General features: G+C 45.5%; 1 protein-coding gene across 9 annotated transcripts; it reads right to left on the bottom strand.

Annotated features, from left to right (window-relative positions):
* Positions 1 to 93: 93 nt before the first annotated feature.
* Gug (Grunge) lies at positions 94 to 22,841 on the bottom strand. 9 transcript variants are annotated; one of them, NM_079249.3, is made up of 16 exons: positions 22,306 to 22,841; positions 20,635 to 20,988; positions 10,660 to 10,791; positions 9,526 to 9,759; positions 4,689 to 9,462; positions 4,505 to 4,628; positions 4,280 to 4,424; positions 4,059 to 4,219; positions 3,840 to 3,896; positions 3,270 to 3,353; positions 3,072 to 3,198; positions 2,576 to 2,609; positions 2,384 to 2,478; positions 2,280 to 2,323; positions 1,724 to 2,008; positions 94 to 1,611 (listed from the first exon to the last, which is right to left on the bottom strand). In NM_079249.3, the coding sequence occupies exons 3-15, from the start codon at positions 10,720 to 10,722 to the stop codon at positions 1,993 to 1,995; spliced, it is 5,958 nt and encodes a 1,985-aa protein (NP_523973.2). In that variant the 5' UTR covers positions 10,723 to 10,791; positions 20,635 to 20,988; positions 22,306 to 22,841; the 3' UTR covers positions 94 to 1,611; positions 1,724 to 1,992. The 9 variants fall into 9 exon arrangements, with proteins under 9 accessions (NP_523973.2, NP_996025.1, NP_788478.1 ...); NM_206303.2 differs by having other exon boundaries at positions 2,280 to 2,332; positions 3,081 to 3,198; NM_176300.1 differs by lacking the exon at positions 22,306 to 22,841 and adding an exon at positions 22,076 to 22,115 and having other exon boundaries at positions 2,280 to 2,332.
* Positions 22,842 to 23,281: the final 440 nt, after the last annotated feature.

The raw sequence follows: 23,281 nt of genomic DNA, 5'->3' as shown, positions 1-23,281 counted from the left end.
CTTTTCGATATCCCACTTAGTAACCTTTTCCATTAAATTTATTAAACGAAAAAAAGAAATTACCGATGCGTGTGAAAGCAGAGAAGGTTTTCTGGGATTTGGTAACTAATGTAACTAATTTTATTTTGTTTTACTTAGTTTTTACAGGTTTTAATAATTTATCTTTTCAGTATGATCTTTTTGTTTTATAATTTATTTAGTAATATAGCTGCAATAATATAGCTGCATTTGTTTTGTTTTTTTTTGTATATATATATAAATATGTATGGATCTTTACTTTACACTTCTTAAATGTTAACTACGCCAAATCTTGTATTATTTTTTTTGTTTTTTGTCGTTTGTGTGCCATTGAATATGCTTGCGAGACTCCTACGATAAACTTTCATAATTAGTATATAGCTACAATATATTTATATCAATGTGTATATTCAAAATGTGAAATAAAAAACCGTATTTAAAAATATTTTTACTTTGTGGATTCTCATTTTGTTTAGTATAATTCACACTTTTGTTTACCATTGAATCCATCCACCTTAGCGGTTTGTTGGCCTTACATACTAAATCTTTTGAAATATTGTGTGAATTCAATGCATTTTTTAGCGTATAATAATTGTATAAATTACTAATATAAATTAAGCACTCAAAATTGCAGCTGCTTCAAATGCTGGCACGTCACAAGCATCGAAAGCCGTGCTGTGCTTTTGGGTTTGAGAGCAGCATCAAATCATTCACATAATACCCATATAATTATTTCGTTATTTTTTATGCACTTTTTACAAAACTTTCATATCCCAACCCCTATAATACTCTAGTCATAGCAAAATAATAAATAATGAGTAGCAGTTAGTTGGTAGGCAAAGCTGCTGGCTAGGCTAACACAAACAAGGACTACATACAAAAAGCGAAATCTAGGCATTGGCGTGATTCGTTTACCATTTTATTTTAGCTAAAAAGTCGAAAGCAGCAAGCATATATAAACCTTATATAGTTCAATTGTGGCTGGAAGTAAATACATTTAAATAATATTAGGCGTATCTCTAATGCGCAGAGTGCCAAACTGTGTTGTAAAAAGAAAACTATCTCCGAATCCATTTGTACAATACTCTCGAATATATATATGAGCGCTCGATTCGTCTATCCTTAATCGTTTGTCTATACTAATTTATGTACCTTGCCTCCTGCAGCAAGTGCTGGTGAGTTTGTGTTTTGGTTTTGCTTAGTTATCATCGTGTCTAAATCAATTGATTTGTGAAGCTTACTAGATAGTTTTTGTCGAAGTGTAGCACATTCATATACATATAATATATAAGCTGTTTGAAAACCTCCATAAAAATTTGTGTGCCAAGTTCGATTTTGTTCCATTGCCTTAATAAGTCTAAACCGTATTTAACATGCTCCATATCTCGCTTACGTTTAAGAATTTAACACTATACACTATGAAGAGGATACTTAAGATATTGCGACCATCGTGTCCTGTTTTGTTTAGTTTAGTTTTGTAGTTGGTTTCTGCTTTTTGATTCTGGATGCCTTGGTCAGTGAGTGTCTGGTGTGAAGTGTGCTGTATGCAGCCGGAACAATCGACGAACCACTCCCGATTAACGCAGCTGATTCCTATTTACCAAAATACAATATTAGATCAAGTACAACACAATCTTGAGATTAAATGTTAACCAAGATGATATCAGGCCTACGGATGAATTAAATCAAAAAAAGGCTTACTAACTTTTTACATAAAAACGTGACAAGGCGTTGCGCAACTTAAAGTCGCTTGGTTTTCTGGTTTCTGGATTCTTGAGCCATACGCTGACGTCGTCTCTGCAGATGATGTTGATGTTTTGATGTTTGTTTTGTGAGTATGTTGGGTGGTTGTGCGTGTGGAAAACAAAATGTAAACGCTTGAACACAAAAATCACACAAAGCAGTTCCTCACGGCCGCGGCCCGAGTATTGTCTTTGTTCAGTTGCTTGCTCTCTACAATTGCTGTCTGTCCACTTATCTGGGCCGTTGTCTGTGGGGATGAGAAGAGCGGGCGATGATCAAACGGAAACGGAAACGGAAACAGAAACATAATGGCAACATAAGCAACAAAAAAAAAACGATGTAAAAACTATATTATAATGGGGTGGATGAGCCTATCTTGAATTTTGATACCCTTGTCAGATTCGTATTTATGTATTTTAGATTGAAGATCACATCTTTTAGTAAAATACATAAGATTTTGAAGATCACCCACCGTCGAGTCGTAGACCCTCTATTCGTATGGCTAAGAGAACACTCACCTAAAGTACTGATCATGCAGGGACTGTCGCTGAAACTCGGCGGCCTGTAAATACTGTATATATGTAATTAATGAGTTAGGATGTGGATAAGGGAATTGGGAAACCTGTAGTTGGTCGGCATAGGACATGCGCAGCAGGACATCCGAGTGCGGCTCCCTAGGTATAAGCATATTTGGCCGCGGATACTGGCCAACATTCGCTGAAATGTGATCGAAGAGAAGAAATGAATCAGTTATTAATGTGGCCTCTGTGGTCTATAAAATATGGCGAAAACCTCAAGGGCTATACAAACTCACGTGGCAGTTGGAAACCGGCCTCCGGTGGTTGCGGCTGTGGATGCAAAGGCAAATGTAAATGAGTATGAGAGTGTGCATGATATTCTCTCGTCAATCGTATCTGAAAATTATCGAATATCGTAGAAAGTTTCAAAAGAGCCAGTGCTGCGTGGGCGTTGGCGCCAATAGAAGATATAGAAAGTTTTATGTAACTATGCGTAATGCGGGTTAAATGGCGACACATGTCGGTTTCGATTCGATTTTGTTTTGGTTTTTGGTTAGATGCCCCATCGAGATGGGCAAAAAGCATGGCATGGCAAATAATGGTTAGCACAGAACATGAACGGCATGACGGGACACGTGCTTGGGTTTTATGCGGGTACTGGACTGGTTAACAGGTGAGCTGACAAGTGGACATAGTGATTGGTTCGGTTTTGCGGTTCGATCGCTTGACGTTCCAAATACGATTGATTTTGTGAATATGAGTCGAGTGGAATAATAAAGAAGTGTAGCCTACCATACGCACCATGTGCTCGCCCGGGTCCAACCCCACATGGTGCGGAGGTGGAATTCCCAGACGCTCCCTCTCCATCTGCGATATCGCCGGATTCGCATACAGCGGGAACTGCGAGGGGTGGATGCCGCTATTGGAAAAAGAAGAAAGTAATCTGTAACATTAAAATCATCTTCAATTAATTAACAAGCCTTAACCAACCGTCGATAGTATTCCATCCAGTGCGGATCTAGTCGGGATTGACTCGCCGCAGCAGCTTGTGCGTTTTTAATCTCCTCCAGTTCCCTGCAAATAATAAAATGTTAATATGAACCTGGAATCTGGATCGAATGCTGGTTATATTGGGATCTTTGTGTTTTTGGTAAGGGTTATTCAAAGCGTGGAGTAAACGAAATTGCAAATGATAAATAGTTGAAGCATAATTTTGGACGTGCGCACAAGATACCGAATTCTTTAAAAGCTGGGGGATATGTATTAAAGCAGGAAAATGAAGATGCTCTTTAGAATCCCTTTGACATAACACCGCTAATCATTGATTAATTTTTGTTACATCTCAATATATTCAATATAAATATTAGATTTTTGTAAAAGATTAGAGGTTAGTCCAGAGATCCCCAATGGTATTGTATATGTAAGGGAGAAATGGGGGAGTGATGAATATTGAGTTGTGGTTGGAATTGATGAGGCATGAGAGGGTTAATGGTTTTGTGTTGGGATATGTGAGATGGCTTTCGCATTGAAGACAGGGCTTGTCAGGCTTTGGTACTGTACCTCTCTCTGTACATGGGGCCCATTGGATGATGATATGGCACCATCTGTTCAACAGGACTGAAATTGAATCGAATGGAAATAATTACAATCATCAAACGCGACTTGGTGGACTCCCATGTGGAGTTGGGAGAAGGCAAACGGCAGAAGAGAACTGAACAAAATCCTAGCACCAGACGTAAAACTCGGCGGAGAGTGGTTCCTCCTTCTCCTGAAACTCACCTGAAGGCGACGTGGGGACGAGCGTACTCGGACAGTTGACGCAGTGCCGGCGTATCCGCATACGGTGGCTTCAGCTCAGCCTTCATCTTGGCTTGCTGTGCCGCCTGTTGCGCGGCCGCTGCTTGCTGTTGTTGCTGCTGCTGTTGTTGTTGCTGCTGCTGCTGTGTAGGATTACAAATGATATCAGCTTTGGTAAACATGTAAATAACATCATCACTAACCTGTCGCCGCTCACGCTCCTTTTCGGCCAGCTTGCGGTCGCGTTCTTCACGCTTGCGGGCCAACTTTGAGTCGGCCACCGGCTTGAAGATCAAATCTGTTCTCGTGCACGAATTGTAATCCCCACGATCGATGTGGCGCACAAATCTATAAAATTATCAAATTATATTATTATTTGTATAACACCTTAAAAGCAGAAATGCTAGATGGCTTGGCATAGCACTTACATGGCAGACTGAGAGCGATGGCATTCGGTGTCGTCCGGTTTTGCTTCGGGACTGGGACCACGTGGTATATTGTGCGTTGGACTGGGAATCTCTGGCTCTGGATCCGGTTCAATATCAATGGGCACTGAAATAAGTCATATTATTAGATACACCTTCATACTCATTTCATGAGTGCCTATCTTACATGGCTCCGTCGGATGGTGTCCACCGCCCATACCCGCCGAGTTGGCTGAGTGTGCATGCGCTCGCAGGGCGTCCATGTGCGATGTGGGCTTCAAGCCGTGAGGCTGACCATCTTGTGGCGCAAAGGGTGACCCATGAGGCGGCCCTTGTGGATATCCCGGCATATGGCTGCCAGGATAGGCACCTGGCGGCAGTCCCGTCGGTGTTCCCGGTCCACCCATTCCTGGGGGCATCCCACCGCCCGGACCCTGTGGCGTCTTTGGCGTCGGCGGTTTGTTGGGTGGCATTCCGCCAGGCTGTTGTTGTTGCGGCGCCTTGTGCTGCTGGGCTGCCGCTGCTGCAGCCGCTTGGTGTTGTTTCTCAGCAGCTGCTTGTGCAGCGGCGGCCGCTGCATTCTGCTCGTCCTGGCGCATCTGCTGGGGCGGCGGTCCTTGCAATCCGGCATGGTGGGCCGCCATCACGGCTGCCGGATCGAGCTGTCCCGGCTGTGGTGGCGGCTTCATGTATGCCGGGAATCCAGGACCATAGGGCGCATAGCCATATGGCGAATTAAATGGATGGTGATGCGGCGAGTAGAATACCGAGGGATGCAGAAGCGGGTGCGGATACGGTGACTGACCCGGATGCACTCCAATCTGCGGGATTCCTCCGCCAGGCGCAATCAGTGGCAACGGTAGAGGCATCTGCGGGTGACGAATGACCGGCGGCGATGCTCCTGGCCGCAAATGCGGTGGCGGTGATGTTCCCAAGCCTCTCTGACCCGGTTGAGGAGCGTACATCTTGCTCAGAGGACTCGCCATTAAAGAGGCGTTGGACACCGGGGGTGGAGTCATGTGTGGCGATTGCTGACGCATCAGCGCATGTCGATCCCGCTCCGCCACAGCAGCTGCTGCGGCGGATAACGCAGAGGACGAGGGATGATGGCTGAGCGGCGACTGCGGCACCGGATGCAGCGGACTCTGCCGACTTAGGCTGCTTACGCTGGATGCCGGTGAGGCTGCCCGATGAGCAGCTGCCGCAGCAGCCGCTGCTGCCGACGAGTTTGGCATTCCTCCAGGTCCAACGCTTCCGGGCCCTGAAGGTCCTCCTCCACTGCTCGAGATCTGTACGCTGGGACTGGCGCGGCTAAAGGCGGACGATGGCACCGTGCTGGTGGTCAGCGACATACTGGTAGACGTCATACTGGCCACCGAGTGAGCCGTCAGTGGGGCCGAAGAGGCATGCGAGTGTGGCAGATGTGAGGGCGGGGTGCGGCGACTTAGAGCGGACTCTGGAATACCACCAAGACCGCCGGGACCGGCCAGCAACGCGATGGGTCCACCACCAGGACCCAAGCCCGCTATCGAGTGCGACAGCAGATGGTGTCCAGGATGGGCCAGCGCTGCGTGAGCGGGATGTCCGGGCGGCAAGTGGGCTAGGTGCGGGTGTATGGCCATCGGATGACCGATGAGTCCCGGGGGTGGAGGACCACTACCCGCGAGCCCTGGCAACGGTGATGTGCGATGCGCATGCGGCGACTGTTGCGGCGGTGGTCCACCCGGACCACTCGATCCTGCCATAGTGGTCGAAGGCTGCGATGTGGGCGGCTCTCGAGACGATTGCGGATCGTGCATGGATCTCGGCGGCTGCTGGGCTGGTGACGGAGTTCGCACCGTACCAGCTGGTCCGCCGGGCTGTTGTTGTTGTTGCTGCTGCTGCTGTTGCTGAGAAGTGTGCGAGGGCGGCAATCCATGTCCGTGCTGCGGATGTCCCTGCAACGACAGCGGCATGGGTGCATGTGGATGCATACTGGGCGGCAGATCGTGCGGCCGATGGAGACCCTGCAGATGCGCATGTGGATGAAGGTGCGGGTGCATGTGCGAGGGCGCCATAGTCGAGAGCGTGGGAGGAATTCCAATCGAGCTCGGCGGTATCGATGATGCCACAGACAGCTGTGAGTGTTGATGGCCAGGATGTAGTCCATGTTGCAGACTGGGTGGACCTGCAGACGTGGGCGTTGGCTGGTGTAGCGATGTGGGCGGTGGAGGTGGCTGGGGACCACTGCCACCCGCTGCACCTGGTGGCGGGCCGTGGATGAGATTTTGCGGATGCATTCCCGGTGGTAGACCACCTCCTGCTGGCGAAGGCATATGCGGCGAGGGATGCGGCGACTGGAACTGCTGCGGTTGCGGGGGCATTGAGGGCGGCTGTGAATTGCTATTGCTGCCCTGGCTGTCCTGACCAGGTGTAGAGCGCGCAGAGGCATCGATAGGACTCTCCGGCGGCGGTCCGTACGGTGAGGACTTGATCAGATTCTCGCCGCCATAGGGCTTTACGTCCGCTGGTCCCGCCTGAGAGACCGGAGGCATCGGGTACTTGAGATCCTGGGGCGGGCCGTATTTGGCTGCCAATGGATCGCCATACTTGAGCATAAGTCCGGTCGGCTCGAAGGGCCGTCCCAACGGTGGTGTTTGCACATCGTGTTGATAGTGCGGCTTGGGCATGGCGATACCAGGTGGTGGAGTTGCTCCCGGCGGTACCTGATGTGCCGGCGGCTGGGGTTGCTGTTGCTGGGACTCTTGCGACGTCGGAGGCGGTCCGTATTTATGGGCGGCGTCCAGCGGAGAGCCCACGTTGTGCGGCAGGTGGCCGAAACCGGGCTTAATATCGGGTATCTTAAGCGAGTCCTGGTAGCCTGGCTTGCTTGGCGGCTGATGGGCAGCTGACAACTCCACATTGTACTTGCCCTGCTGTTCCATCATATACTTCATATCGTATTTGCCAGCAGCAGCCGCTGCCGCCGCCGCAGCTTGCATCTCCTGGCTGTACTTGAGTGCATCTAGAGGCGGCGGTGGGGGATACTTGAGATCCTGAGGAGCGAACTTCATCTCCATCTCGGGCGGATACTTCTGGGGCGTGGTTGGCGCTCCAGGTGGTGCTCCGCTGACTCCTCCAGCCGCATCGCTGTGCAGTTGTGGTGGCTGTGGAGGCACGCCTTGTCCCGATGGTCCATACTTTAGCTGGCCATCAATTAGGTAGCCAGGGGGCGGTTGCGTCGTTACTTGCCCATGAGGCATGTGTTGCAGGTGCAGTGGCTCCTGGCCGCTCTCTACCGGAGCTCCGGAAAGCGGATGTAGAGCTGAAGGCGGTGCACACGGACCTGAAGGCGGCAGACCTCCAGCACTATGCTTCAATGCATCCTCGTTTTTAATCTCGATCTTCACCTTCAGGTCCTGCGGTTCGTTGCTGTTCTGATTGCAGGTGGCGTCCATCGAGTCCTCCATGGGCTCTTTTTTGATATAGACTGATTCCGATGGCGGGCAAGACGGAGGTTGCGGTATGCCAACTGGAGCGAGTTGCTGCTGCATCTGCTGCTGTGATTGCTGTTGCATGTGCTGTTGCTGCTGCGGAGATACTTCCTGCTTAATGGTTGCCAGTTTTTTAAGCATCTCCGGATCGCTGTCGCACGACTCCATCTTCTCGATGGCCTCCTTGCGGTCGACGGACGCGTTCAGCGCCTCAACGGTGGCAATTGTTGGTACCTTCATTGTGATTGGTGCGGCTACCGGACTGGGCAGGGCATTGGGATTAGGACCATCCACCAAACTAGTGTCTGCACTGCTAGGCGCCTGGATGTTTGTCTCCTCGTCCATGTTCTTGATGGCGCTATCCTTGCTGTCTTCGGCCAAAGCCTCTGCCTTGATGGCCTTTTCCTCGGCCTTGGCCTCCAGATCGTTGGTGACCATTTCGCGCTCCTCCTTGCAGCTGACCGTCTCCTTGCTGTCCTTTGTGGACTGCTGCTCGGCGGTGGTGGTGTCCGTGGTATTCGATTCCCCATCGTCGAGCACTGAATCCGGTCTGCTATCCGAGTTCATACTCTCAACCGGGCTGTCCGGTCGCTTGCGCTTCTCCTTGATGGCATTCTCCTCATGGGCGCTTGGCTCGTTGGACTCCTGCTCCGTTCGCTTCTTCTTGTTGGGCGTATCCTGCTTGCCACCCTTGCGCTTATTGGCTGAACTCTCGGCCACAGCCTTCGTCGGTGTCTTGGGACTATCGACCGAGGCTCCGCCGGAAACGTCCGGTGTTTCGGAGCCCCTCTTGGGTCGCTTGCCATTAGCCACGGCGTTGGCTGATTGATCCTTAGACGAACTATTGCCGCCAGCGGCACCGCCGCCGGTTGATCCGCTGCTTATGGATGTGGCGTTACCGCCACCGTTGCCGGCCGTGTTGTTACCGCTGCTGGTGCTGCTGTTGTTGTTCTGTTGCTTGTTACGCGTCCTCATCCTTGAGGGTGATTCATCCCTTTTGTGGGTCAGACTCGAATCACTGTCGCACTCGCTGGCGTCGTCCTCGGTGAGCGAGCTGTTCTCCTCCTTGGAGACAGCGGGCGAGGAGCGACTCGCCGTCTCGGACGCCGCGGTTGCCGCCGCCGTCGCCGTCGTCGCAGTTTGTGGTTCTGGAGTGTCCTCCTTCTTCGGAGGAGTGTTGCTGTTGCTGTTGTTGGCCCGCGTGACACGGTTGCGTCGCAGGGCGCTTTGGCGGCGTCGCCTGTGTGGCCGATTATTGTTCGCGCCGGGCGTCTTCTTCCACAGATAGTAGAACTCGACCAGCTCCGGCGTGTCCTTGTGCGGCAGCAAGTCCTTATGGATGCGGAAGAAGTTCTTCCCAAACTGACGCAGACCCTTGATGAATTTCTTTGTTTCGTCCTCGGTCCACTTCTTGTCGATGCCCTTCGAAACGGGGCACTTTACGAGCGCTTGTAGAGCTTTGCCTGGATCGTAGCCAGAATCGTGGAGCTGAAATGGGCATTGCGGATTAAAGAGTGCTGCCATATGCATATATCATCTCGGGCAACTCACCACGTCGAGTGCGTTTATTGTAGTGTCGTCGCGACTAGCAGCCAAACAACCGTCTTCTAAACCACCATCACACATTCCTTGAAATGCAGCCATGGATCGAGCCGCACGCAAGAACATTAACAAGTCGCCATCGGCCACAACGCCTGGACTCCATCTTGATTCCTCTAGTTCACGTTCATCGGTTTCCTTGTCGATGGGGAAGCTTGAGATTGGATTATAATCGGGCAGTTTTGCCTTCAGTCGTCACAGGAGACAAACGAAAAGTTTTGGGATTAGTTCAAAAACTCCAGGAGAACGATTGATGGGTTAGTCACACAACCACACCACGCACACTACACACCACAGGCAAGACAGCTAGTGCCGGCAATCCGGGGGGATTACCAGCACCCACGAGATGATACACAAACTTAAGTCTAATGCATGATTATGAATGAATAATGTATAATGTGTGCTACGAATTTCCTCGAACGGATTTCGGTAGGGAAGCAGGAAAAGAAGGTTGGGATTTGGAACTGGGTCAACTTCTACTCATCGAGGATTCGAACTATTAATAGCCAATTGCATAAACGCTAGAACTACAAATTATTTACAGGAATTAGGCGTTATATACAAGATTATGCTAAGTGTAACCGATATATGTATATGTTTAAAGAAATGCATTTCGCTGTAGCCTTATCAGAAGGAACAATAGAATCTTATGACATGGAATATTAATCAGTTCAGGTTGCAAAGATTTGTATACAGAAAGGAAGAACATCGGTAATACATGAACTTGTAGAAGTTTATCTTGTTTCCTAAGGGAATTGTTTAAAGTTTCCGAAATATGGCAGAAAAGTAATTTTTTACACATTCTCTTGACTGATATTAGAAACGGAAACTGAACCATTATTTTCGTTATTAATTATTTTCTGTTCCTTCAAAGGCTACACGCTTAAAAACAGTTGGTAAACGAACTTTTTTGTTGAAGACATCCAAGAGGAAGAACAAAGGAATATAAAGTACAACTTTTGCAATAAACAAAAGAAATATAGGGTCTACATTTTCGTTTTGCATAATTGTTAAATTTTGTAGTTCTTTGATTTCATTTTTGTTACCGTGAGCTGAATTTCTGATTTGTGAGAGTTATGTACGTACATAGACATCGTTTACCTGGTGGCCGGGACCCACTCGAATTTCTCCTTGAGTGGAGGCCGCCATCACCCTTTAAAAACACGCTTCCGGTCCAGTGTTAAGCCTTTTTATGCCCTCTACGATATGAAAATTCAACTGCAAATAAATCCAAGCACACAGAGAAAATTCGTTAAAAAAAAAATGATTCAAACATATAGAGAGACAACGGCGATAGGGGCGGTGTTGTAAAAAGCATTTTCAATAAAGCGATGAAGTTCATATCAACATGCATAAATAAATAATCCATAAAAATAATGCCGTGTAATGTGCGAACGATGGAGTGGCGATGAGTGAGTGCTGGAGCTGATGGAGTGGATGGAGTGGCCGGGGGACACGGCTGACGGGGCCGGGAAATTAGGGGTTTACGCTGTCGGACGATTGAGCTCTCTGCCACTTAATCGCCTGCATATGTTAATGTGCCCGCCACGTACAGAGCCCAAGGGATTCGGAGAAGGATCGGAGGCTTGGACTGGCGGCACTGACAGACGAATGGTTTTGCTTTCGGTACGGTACGCTTTATGTTCATTCTACCCTATAAACTACTCGGTTTTATAGCTGGGATCAATTGTTTGTTTTATAATCTTCTTGTTATTCCTGACAACGATTTTATCGTTTTGTTTTGTGTCCAATTCCATATGTTTAGAACTGTTATTATGATTTTGTACTTAAAAAAAAAAAACCTTGCATTATATAATCATATATATAGTTGGTGTAGCTATCACAAGGGTACTACCAGCTTCGACTCCCTACAGAGCTCTCTTTTTTCCCGGTTTCACTCATTTTTTCCGGCCATCACAAGCTGGTGTTTTTTCATTTTATTTATATATATTTTTTTTCTTCGCCTTGTCTGGGCCTGTCTCTCGAGTGTGCGTGCAGCTGTAAACAGATTTTCCGCTCAAATAAGTCCGCGAATAACTGTAACGAGGCGGTTAAGTAAGCCTTCTCCAGTTCCAAGCCAACCCATCCAGCTCTACATACTACATACCCCAACTCCCATAACCATAGCCATGCCATGTCAGCCCCACCAAGAGGAATTATCATTAAATTTGCTTATGAATCAATATCATTGGCAATGCACAATGACAGGCAAACGGACGGACGGATGAACGGACGGACAAACCGACGAATGGACAGACGGACGCAATGCGTTGTCTGCCGTTGATATGATGTTGCCTTTGCCGACTCACATCAGGAATGCCGGCGGTGTTGCGGTTGTGTGGCAGCGGCACACAAATTATGGCAATTAAAATCAATTAATTAAATGCAGCGACAGCTACGGGAGCGACGACTACGGCTGCCCGGCTGCCCGACTCACATCGGATCTGCAGAGGCAGGCAAAAAAAAACAAGAAAAAAAATAAAACAGATATATGCACACCTATATATAGAGGTGTATGTGCGCATTGTCGACAGATTTACACTCAATAAGGCACGACACGCCGCCTAAATGACTGACGACAACGGCGAGCGGGACGAGGTGGCTACCACACCACGATCCCCGAGGAGGTGGACCCAAAGGAGGGGCACAAAACGCCTGGGAGTGGAGGACATGGACGTGGACCTGGACCCGAGGGTTGCACCGTGGTCGCATTCGATTCGATTCGATTCGGTAATCCCCTCGGCGGCACAGGCACACACAAATGAAATATTCATGAACATCAGAGTCGAAAGGGAGAAATAAATGCGAGTATTTGTGCAGTCTTTTGTTTGACTGCCAGCGAAATATGCCAATGAATGTTTACCTATGAATAATTGTTTACCCAGCGTAAAAACCTGAGATATCAATGGATTGCTTTTCCCATATCAGTAGCGTTCTACTTATTTCCTCATCACCCGTCAAGTCTTATAAACCTGCATAAAGCACTTTTATGAGACAGTATTCGCTATCTAACTATATGTGAATTTTTGGTTTATTTAGTTATCAATGCTATCAATGTTTAAGTGAATGTGTAGGATATATTTTCTGTGACTTTTGTACAGATGCCTATCTGAATAACAATTTAGACTTGGCTAACCTGCAGAAAGGTTTGAAGCCCCAACTTTTTGATTCGCTCAGTACTCCATAGTACCCTGCTCCACTGTGCAGCGAACGGTCTGCGTTTGGGGCCAACACTTATCAACGACATCAGCAGCAACACCATACCATACCATACCATGCCATACCATACCATACCACACCACACCGCTCCATTCCAACAGCCATACCACACCACATCACATCAGGCCAGGTTACTTGCTTTGGCTTTGGCTTTGGCCTGGCCCTGTTGGCCCGGTTGGGTTTTGACTGCTTGGCTGGTTGGTTTAACTGGCAGCAAACTTTTTTATGGGGGAGTCGTGAGTGGAAAAATTTCATATAAACACACACAAGGTGGCGGTGGCCACCAGGGCGCAGGGCACGCGACCGACTGAATCCCGATCCCCACATGCCGAGCATTGTCGTTGGGTTGCTGCCGTTTGGCCCCGGGCAGCTGCACAGTAAGAAATTATTAATGTACATCTTATCTATAATCATATCGTAGAACTGCCAGTTTAAACAGCGCATTTTATCTTCTCTAAAGTTTTCTTTACATCGTGTATAGTTTCAAACAAAAATGTTTCAAAAACTATATAATATTCGAAAGGTTTCCAAGTAGGTTACCCTATCGAATCGATTCATAAAACCACCCATTGAATAGTTCGGTTTTATTAGGAACAAGGGTTGTAATTCAGTCACCCCGGAACATGATCGAATTAATCTTTGCCCAAAAAGTTATGTACCTACAATTTTTCCCTGATTTATTACTGCATTTTCCGCTGCGTGCAATGCCATTTGGGCTGCTGGTTGTCTGGCGCTTGGGGAAAAATTGTGTAATAACTGCTGGCAATGTGCTAAGCTGTTCCTCCCGCCGCCTGCGGGCTTCTTTGGCCTCATGCCCCTGCTCCTGCTCCTGCTGCAGCCTTTGCTCTATTCTGTGGCGGTGTCGAGCGGCTGTTATAAAACAAATGTACTACAAAAAGCGACGTTGTAAACGCACAAAGCCATAAAATCTGAAAAGACAAAACGAAAGGCTCGAACACATTTGCCACCACCGAAAAGTGCCCTCAGTGTGTGTGTGTGTGTGTGTGTGTTATTGCCACTCCCCTGCTTTCCTCGTCCCTTTTTCACCGTAAAAGACCACAAATTATGGCACAAGCCCGGCGACAGAGAGGAGTATATGCAGTCAAACAGAGACGGAAGTAGCTAGGAGTAGAGGTAGAGTCTGTACATTGACTACGTGACGTTCTCGAGCACTTGGCTCACTCACTCACTCACTCACTCTGTGAGTCAGCAATGTCGCTTTGGATGGAGCTTTTGGCTTGGCTTTTTCCATGGACTCCACTCCCCGCCCTGGATTGCTCCCCCCCTCCCCCACCACTTTGATCCATTGGCTGTGACCTGCGTGTAAATTTAAGGCCAATAATGCTGTCAGGCTCAACTGGCGCGTCCGTCTTCGCTCAATTAATGTCATCGCATATTATAAAGTTACACTGGATTAACAACTTCGACTGGAGCCCGTATCTGTGGCTGGAAATTGTTTTCTAAACAGCCCATAAACATAAACGAAAACAAAGCGAGAAATGTAAATGAAAATAAAAACTTGGAATGCCAGCAGCAGCAACGGACAGACTACACTGATAAAAAAAATGGCTTATTTCCTACGCATACTGCTTATATTAATAGAAATTCGTTCAATTCAAGAACATATTTTTCTATATAAAGTTTCTTTTTCACATAAATGTCGTATTTTTCATGTTGAAAAATGAATATCAAATGAGAAAAGCATATGCCTTGTATTTTTCCACAGTGTAAAGACCAACAGCGTCGACAACGGCCGCAGAAAGAGGAAATTCAATAAACAATTTGTAGCATGAGTAGCGGAAAATTGTGTGTACGCACGCGGCTAAACGGACGCGAGTGGCTCGCCTCCCCAAAGGGGGGGGGGGATGGAAAGTGGGGAAAATCCAACGCGGGGCCACTCCGTTCGCTCTGTAAGCTGTCTCTCTCCTCCATTTGGCTATCTCCGCTCCGCTCACTCCTTCAGCCTTGTCGAGTATAATTTTTGAAATGGAAAAGCTGTCGACTGTCGTCGTCGTCTGGCTTGTCGGCTGTGTTTTGCTATTTGGCTGTTTGGCTGCTTGGGTGCTTGGCTCTCCCGCTTAGCTCTTAGCTCTTAGCTTGTTTTTTCTCTTTGTAATCATCGCTTGCCAATAAGCTGACTAATTGACTGACAAATAGGCATCAAGCTACGCCAGCAACAACTACAACAACAAGTCGTCGACGATGGCGTTAATAAGAGCGTCAGACAGACATATAGATAGACAACTGGAAAATGCCCCTTATGCCGCCATCGACAACTGTACATTAAGGGTGGCCGTGGGCCATAAAAGCCGAGACTTTATCCTTATCTACACGACGCTCTCAGCGCGAGATTATTAGGTTAGTAGCCGGGGCTAGGCGGATGGCGATGGCGAAGTTTAAGTGATATGGCCTGTAAATGAATTAGACCCCCGGCTGTGATTGAGTTCATTGGAAAAAAGGGGTGGAATGGTATCCTTCAATTTTCAATTGACTCGCCACAACTCGAGTGGGGTTCAATCGCTCTGAACTTGTCCAATCGACCGGAACTTTCAATTGAACCACTCAAGCGAACCTTTGATCCCAGTTGGATTCCTGTTTTCTGTTTTCTGTGCATGGCTATTTTGTTTATTTTATTTATAGCCCCATTTGTGTATTTAATGATTCATTTGGCTGAGATCTTTAAATTAACGCACTCAAGTGCTCCCTAGAATATCGTTATAAGCTTCTTTGTTTGAATTGGTTACGTAAACGTATAATGAATTATGACCGTGCTGTAAAAATATATTTTCACAATGAATTAATCTATCTGTTTATTTAGTAAGAAAGAAAAATTCTTATATATGTATAAATTGCCATTTTATTATACAATAAATTAGCAGTTAGCTTTTCCATATTTCACTGCTAATATATTACTTAACATCAGCATTTTTGTGCTGAAAGCAACATATATTTTAAAAGCAATCATTTGAATTGCCACTTCCATTTGAATTCATTTTGTAAAGAACGAGAAATTCCACTAATTTAGCCGTTTGAGAACCCCTTAAGACCTCACCTAAATAACTCAACTGAAATTACCCAGCTCCGCCGCATTCCCGAGGGCATAACAAAAGTCTCTCTATTAAGGCGTTCGAAGTGGAGTCCATTTAATTACCAAGACCGAGGGCCGCACACACATATTTAACCATGCAGCATGGCCAATTGAGTTCGTCATAGGCATTTTGACCATGGGATATAAGGTAGGCATGTATGTATATATGTATATATCTATACATATAGCGCCCATTTGAGTGAATAGCGGTGTATGCCTGTGCATCTGTCCATTTGAAGGGTTCGTGTCAAGTACGGAAATCCCATTAAATGTTTGTAGGCACTTTGCAGAGACAACGTGTGATTGTGTCCGTATACACACACACACACACACACACACACACACACACACACACACACACACACACACACATACATACATATATGGGTTGTCTCAGTATTTCGTGTTGTGAAAGCCAAATTTTCACAACAAGTCAAAACAGACGTTGCAGAAGTCAGATAGAAACAAACAATGGCTGATGGCAAAGTGGCGAGGAAGCTAGAGAGAGAGAGACGCAGCGTTTAGCCAAAAAACCCATAAAACAAATTTCTCTTTTCTTCGCCCGGGTAATGGAATTGTTTGCTTCTGTTGGACATTTTTCGACTCGCTTCGGCTACGAGCTTGTTTCAGGTTGCAGGTTCACTCTGCTTCTCGTTTTTGTCTGGACAGGCAGCTTACAGTTGTTATGCCCATTACTCAACATCAACAAGAACATTATGCCACCGCAGTGGCACTCACGCTGGTGCTACTGCTCCTCCTCCTCCTCCACCTCCTCCATCGTCTCCTTCTTGGCATTCCTATTCATGCTCCAATCTCTGCCACACACACGGATACGGACATGGACACGGACTCCATGGGCACTTCACTTCATTCCACTCGCCACTCCACATGCTTTTCTTCATTCAACCCAAACGATTGAGCATCTATTCAAGCAGCCTCGTCTCCTCTCCATCGTTGTCGTCGTCGTCATCATCATCATTCTCTTCTGCATCATCATCGTCATCATCATCATGCACAGCCGACAACGACGAGTCAACGCTCCAAAAGCCAAATAAACGACCCACAACGCTGCCACTGTACTCGCCTCCTCCGACTAACCTGTGCTCTCTAGGGTGGACCTTCTATGGGTTCTAATCCGAATATAACGCTTTTATAATCTACTTTTATGCTTTTCAAATAAAAACACAAATTGAAATCTGATTTATACCCAATTTTTTCTTCTGTTCATTTATATGTTGAAAATACCCACACATAATTATTATTGTATATACTTTTATACAATTGCTTTAAAATGCCAGTTATAAAAACTTGTTAACAACCCAAGCGAAACCATTTAGCATAAATTTAATAAGCCCTTAATCTAATTATTTCGCGTTTAATGACACCCATAAACCACGAGACCAAGGTCCACCCCAGGTGCAAATATCCATTGGCCCGATCCGATGCGAACTTAACCGATCCGATCCGAACCGAGGTCGCTCGTCTGCATCCGAGACTGAATCCGAATCCGAATCTGAATCTGAATCCGAATCCGAGTCCAAATCGTAATACAACGACGTCCGCTCGTGTCTGTGCTGTTGGCCTGCTGTCGGCTTCGTTTCATACGATTTGTTGGATTTGCTCATGAAGTTGTTAAACAGATTGTCGGTGTAGATACCTTCATCATTTTGCACGCCGTCCCCCCGTCCTCCTTTTCATCATCCACATCCTCTTGTTCACAACCTCTATCCCCCCCTTTTTGCACCATAAGTATCCAGCCAATTCTGTAGTCTGCGGCTTTTTCTCTCTCTCTCTCTCTCTCTCTGTGTGTGTGTGTATGTGTGTGTGTCCGTTTACGATTAGTCCCTTAGTACCAAAACTCCTCGCCAGGAATTTTCCTCGCGAGTGTTTGAAAAAACAAAAGCAAATCTCACAGGCTTTTTCAAGCTAAGTTTCGAACACAAAAGTCAAGCCGAATTCTGTCTGATATTCTGTGGGAAATATAATGCAAGTAAAAAAGTAAAAAATGGATTTTAACTCAAAAAAAAAATTTTTAACTGAATGTAACTAAGCAAAACTTAAATTCCCGAGAAATTCCCAAGGAATTAACCAATATTAATTATTAAGTAAGAAACACCATCTTATCGAGTATTTTAAGGATTTTGCAGCTTATCCGCACTTCATTTGGAAATTGTCTCGTGTTACTTATGTCGTGATGTGTCTCGTCCGCTGGCGGCAGGATGTGCGAGTGTCTGTGTCTGTCTGGTCCCTTTTCCTTTTCCCCTATCCATTTTTCCTTTCTCTTTTCGCATTTTCTTCCTTTCTGCACTGTGTACACCTCGAATGGTGTCCCTTTTTTCCTAGTGTTTATGGAACTGCCGTTATTTGTTTGCTTGGCATTGCACGAGTGGCTGTATGTTTGTAAATGAGCTCTTTGCATGATGTGCTGCCTCCCGCTCTTGGGTCGCGTATTATTCCGCTTGGCTAATAGAATTACACACAACGCCAAAGATTTATGGGCCCATTTAACACGCTTTTGCATTATATTCTCACCCATTTGGGCCTGTTCATTGATTTTACACTGATTAACACGAGCTTAAATTATTCATATTTTTTTTTTTGTTCCCGCTTTATAAATAACGCATAAATAATAATAATAATACGCTGAAATGCAGCCAAGCCACAAATACATCACTCTCGGAATTGTATATTTTAATAAGCAGTCTGTGTGTGCTAATTATCTTATCGCTAAATGGAGTTAACACGTAACAGAAACAGTAACTGGGATTGATTTAGCACCGCGAGTGTTTGACTAACGATGTCATCGTGAGGGAGAAGGGTTTTTTTTTATATATATATTGTTGAGGCTTTTTGAGTTTTAATTAATTAACCCTGCTTTACTTTGATTTCTTTGGAATGAGATCTTAATGAAACACCCAGTCTAATAATCACTTTAGTCCTTTCGCGCTTTAAAAAAAACGTAACATATGCTAGAAACGACACCTAAAATCGCAAAATACATTCGAAGCTATCAAAAGGTTAAACAATTTGTCTAATGTTGACACTTCCATTGACCAATTACCACCGAACGAGCTTATCTCACGTACACACCACTAGGTCCAAGGTTTAGCTTTGTTCGTGGGGATGGCTTAGATCAGGCCGCTTGGCTGCCCAGTCAGCAATGCTAATTAAATCGGTTATGTAATTGGACAGAGCACAGAGCGAGAACTCCGAGGCTGAATGAGGAAAACCTTCCGTTTACTTCTAATCGACATCAATAAATCGACACACTCGAGTCAAGTGTGCGCGGATAGACGGACGGACTTTTCAATCAGATAAGCAGCACTTATAAATTAAAAGCGCAACAAAACAGATTAATAAAGTTAAACTTTAACGGCACATTATAAATAAGCCAAATGACTAATAATAAAATATGAAAGCGCGCACAAAACCCCGACATCAAAGGCGACCAGCAACTGTGTAACATACCAGAGATACAAAAAAAAAGAAATAAAAGCCAAACACAAAATATAAAACCGTACCAAAACCAGAGGAGCCGGAAAACCGCGAGGGAACTCATCCATTTCCCAACAGCACTTTTGTTTTTTTTTTTTTTTTTTGGTATTTGTGTTTCTGAAATATTCGTGTTATTTGTGCGCCTTAAGTTTCCGTTGGCGGCACTCGTCTTGCCTTTTTATTAAATGCATTATTAGCACGTTATTTATTAATTAAACACTCCAGCCTTTTAATGCGTCTCTAATCAGATGGCCTCGCCGCCGCACTCTTCGTGGATTTTGGGTTGGTGGGTGCAGATAAGCGGGCGTGCCGGGCAAATGGAAATGTGGAAATGGGCAGGGTGTGGGTTTCGAAGATAAGCAAGGCGGCAAGCGGTGCAAATTGTCTGGGAATTTCCTTGAAATCAATCTCCGTTTTCCAAGAACTAACTGCCTCGAATTTCACTTGGCTAAAAGCAAGTTAAACCATGGCACTTCATTGGAAGAGATAAAGAGATCCGTAAATCCCCCATGAACAATGCGTAAAATTGCGTATCATATGACCTGGTAATCCCTCATTAGCTCTGATTTAATCCTGCACCATATTGCTTGTATAACAAGTGACCTACAATAGCTACAATACAAATTAATCTATTTAACTAGATGTGGCCATAAAACGATGACACTATAAATACAAAATGGCAGCTAATCAATATTATCTTTATTTAAATTGATAAACATATAGAGGACAACCAAAACTAGTTTTGATAGATTCATATAGTTATTAACAAGTGGAATATTTTCCAACAATGCGCTAAAGAGTTTCTAAACTGTCTGATCCCGGTCAACCCTTTTTTTTTTCATTCCGAACAAGGGTGTACTAATTGGCCTACAAGGCAACTCATTAGCAGTATACAAGTGCGGCGATAAAGATCTGTTTCAGTGGGTTTAGGGTATGTGTAAGCCTTATCATCGATCTAATCGCAATTCCCCCTAAATACCACCAGCCCACAAAATGAACACCACAAATCCGAATATGAGCGACAATAGCAAAGCAACGGATTAGGGGCACGCGCCCCCCGGTTTTCTAATTGCTTTGGGATACCATTGGAAAATAGTTTCCTCCATTAGCCGAGTGGAAACCCTTCGGCACAATGAACAAGCAACCCCATCGAGGGGATGTGACACATGAGACGGGGGCCAGCGTGAAGTATCGAATTAAGCAAACAAATAATTATAATTAAATGTGTGCGCCGGGCTCGAACAGATGTCTTGGCTCACCATGAATCCGTAGTCGGGGTTGTGTATCGTCGAGGCGTCCCGCACGAAGATGCTCCTCTCTCCAGCAGCAGGCGGCAAAGTAACTCCGGTCTACGGTCTCCGTCTCCAGATTCCAGACTCCAAGTTGCTGAGGATGATGATGATGATGACGACGATGGTGATGTGGTGCTGTGTCGATGGATTTTCAAAGGGGGTGGGCGGCGGTCGTGGTGGTTCTTGTTGCTTTGCTCCTGTTGTTCTTGATATTGTTGTTCCTGCTGTTGTTATTGGTGTTGTTGTTTTTGTAGTTGTTGCTCAGCGAGGAGGCAGCGAGTAGCCGGAAATGTATATTTCGGTTAATTTGCACAAACACAGCTGGAAGGCGAAGAGATGACGTAGGTGAGAGCCGAGACGATGGAGATGATTAAGCGAAAGAAAAAGAAAATGAAAGAACCAAACAGAAGAATTGAGCAGCTGGGGCGCAAGGAGCGCCCTGCGAAAAAACAATGCCCCACTAGCGATACTACTACCAAAAGCAGTCGCCAAATGAGGCCATAGAACTTGGCAATTTTATACGTTAGCTATTTGCATAGCATAGTTGAAATCCTATGTACCTGGTTTTGAGTTGAGAACTTTTAATTACATAATAATGTGACCCATATTCTTTGATCCTTTCCTTATTAAATTTTATAAACAATGTAAACCAGGCAGACCTATGTTCAAAACATCTGTAATAATAATAATCAATCTATCTATCTATTTGGACTGTATAATATTGAATAACAATAGCTATCAGAAAATCTTTAGTACCAAGATGACATATCTAAGTAAGTCGTAGTAGTCCATATCAATAGTACTATTAGTACGGGGAATAACGCCAGTTATAGCGATATTTTTTATAATCTATTGCCAATAAATACAATTCCAAACACTTCTCTAGCATTAATAGTGGGTAAGTACATATTTTAGCTTATTTATCAGCCAGCAAAAAGGCAACAAGACACATTTTTCCGACAACGTCAGCAACAGCAATTGACTGAGTGGAAGAAGAAGAAGAAGAAGCACGGCCAGCAGGAGCGGTCACAGGAACAGGGAAGGGCGGTGTGGGGGGGGGGGGGCTTTACAGGAATGGGGTTAGTCCGAGGCAGGAGCATCCTTGGGGGGTGGTGGGTGCGCTGGCCGCAAGAGCGTCGCGTTGCGTCGCGTCGGTGGTGACGCCGACGATAACAACAACAACAACAACAATAACAAAGGGGCAACAACGGTGGTGGGTTGCTGCTGTTGTTGCTTGGCCTGTTTTTGTTGTTTTAGTTGCTGCCCGTGCTGCTGACGCTTGGATTTTTGCTTTGTTGTTGCTGCTGCTGCGCTTGCGATTCCTTTTCAGCAAATTTGTTGAGCCTTCGTTCGTGTTTGCATTGTTCTACCCCAAAAAGTTCATAATAGACTGGATTCAAACACCCACCCATCCGTCGGTCACCCTTTCAAAAACTGCGGGGGGGGGGGGGGGGATACGCCACTGTTTTCTCTGTTTTACTGTTTTTCGTTATTTTTTTGTTTTTTGTTTTTTGCTGCCCGAAAGACTTCACATAAATTTGAATGATTTGCACGCTGCGCAACTGCGATTCCAAATTAAATTAGTGACACACTTAGTAATAATTAATTTTCGCACACTTGTTGTAGATTTTTCCTTACGTTTCGCTGCTTGCTTGTTGTTGCTTTTTTTTTTATTGCTGCCGCTGCTGCCAAGTGTTGTTGGATTTTGTTGTTGTTGCTGTTGCTGCTTTCTGGTGTTTTTGTTGTTGGGCGCGCGTGAAACTCGTCGTACGCTTTTTTTTAATGCTCTTCTTCGTTTCTCTTCTTCTTTTTTTGCATACACTTTGCGCACACACACACTGACAGAGAGGCACACTCGCACACACAGGCACAGACAGAGAGCAGCGCACACAGACGTACACTCGAACACACACACACACAGGCACGCACTTTGGTTGCTTGCTTGCGTTTTTTTTATTGCCTGCCTTCGCTTTCAGTTATTTTCACTGGGTTCTTGTGCGATTTTCGGTTGCTTTTTCGCGGAATTTTCAGCCACACGGCGCAGCCAGCGTGGTTGCGAATGTTTTCGCCAGCAAATTACAATAATTGGCTGGCCAAGATGCGTGCTTTTTGTTAAAAATCGCCACTACGAATTTCTCCGCGAAGAAGCCACCATTTTGTAAAAATATATACTTTGCGGGGTCTGGCAAGGCTGGCGGTGGCAGAGTGGCAGCATTGCTGGTGGTCATGTGCTAAATAAGCCAGCAATTGTTGTGTAGCCAACAGCTTTCGTTGGTGAGCACTCGTAAGTTTGTCTTTTGAAATGGTAATTTATTTGTTTAAACAAGACTTAAAAACTTCTAAAGCATATGTTAAAAAAATAAATGATATATATTTAAACATTAATATATGGCTAACAGCTGTGTTTCAGATTTTCTATGAAATTTAATACGATGAAAGTTGGAGTTTAATTGGTTAACAGTCGATCTATATTAACAGTTTGTCGCAGCATATTGTGGGCTTACTTTAAAAATAAATTGCTTAATTTTCGTCCTAATAGGCGAAAAATTCGATTCCACAAACTTATATTTAATTTTTAAAAATCCAACTGATTGTAAAATATCCCTATTGTAAA

The sequence above is a fragment of the Drosophila melanogaster genome, chromosome 3L (assembly GCF_000001215.4).
Source record: "Drosophila melanogaster chromosome 3L".
Lineage (NCBI taxonomy): Eukaryota > Metazoa > Arthropoda > Insecta > Diptera > Drosophilidae > Drosophila > Drosophila melanogaster.
Note: the sequence above shows the minus strand (reverse complement) of the source record. Positions and strands in the feature narration are given on the sequence as shown.

What these genes read in the sequence shown, in the direction of transcription:
- Gug (NM_001274652.1), bottom strand. Translation starts at nt 10,722, where the DNA reads ATGGCGGCCTCCACTCAAGGAGAAATTCGAGTGGGTCCCGGCCACCAG. An exon ending in CAATAAACGCACTCGACGTG is followed by an intron (nt 9,463 to 9,525) that starts GTGAGTTGCCCG and finishes TGCCCATTTCAG; the next exon opens with CTCCACGATTCTGGCTACGA. An exon ending in TGGATGGAATACTATCGACG is followed by an intron (nt 3,199 to 3,269) that starts GTTGGTTAAGGC and finishes TTTTTCCAATAG; the next exon opens with CGGCATCCACCCCTCGCAGT.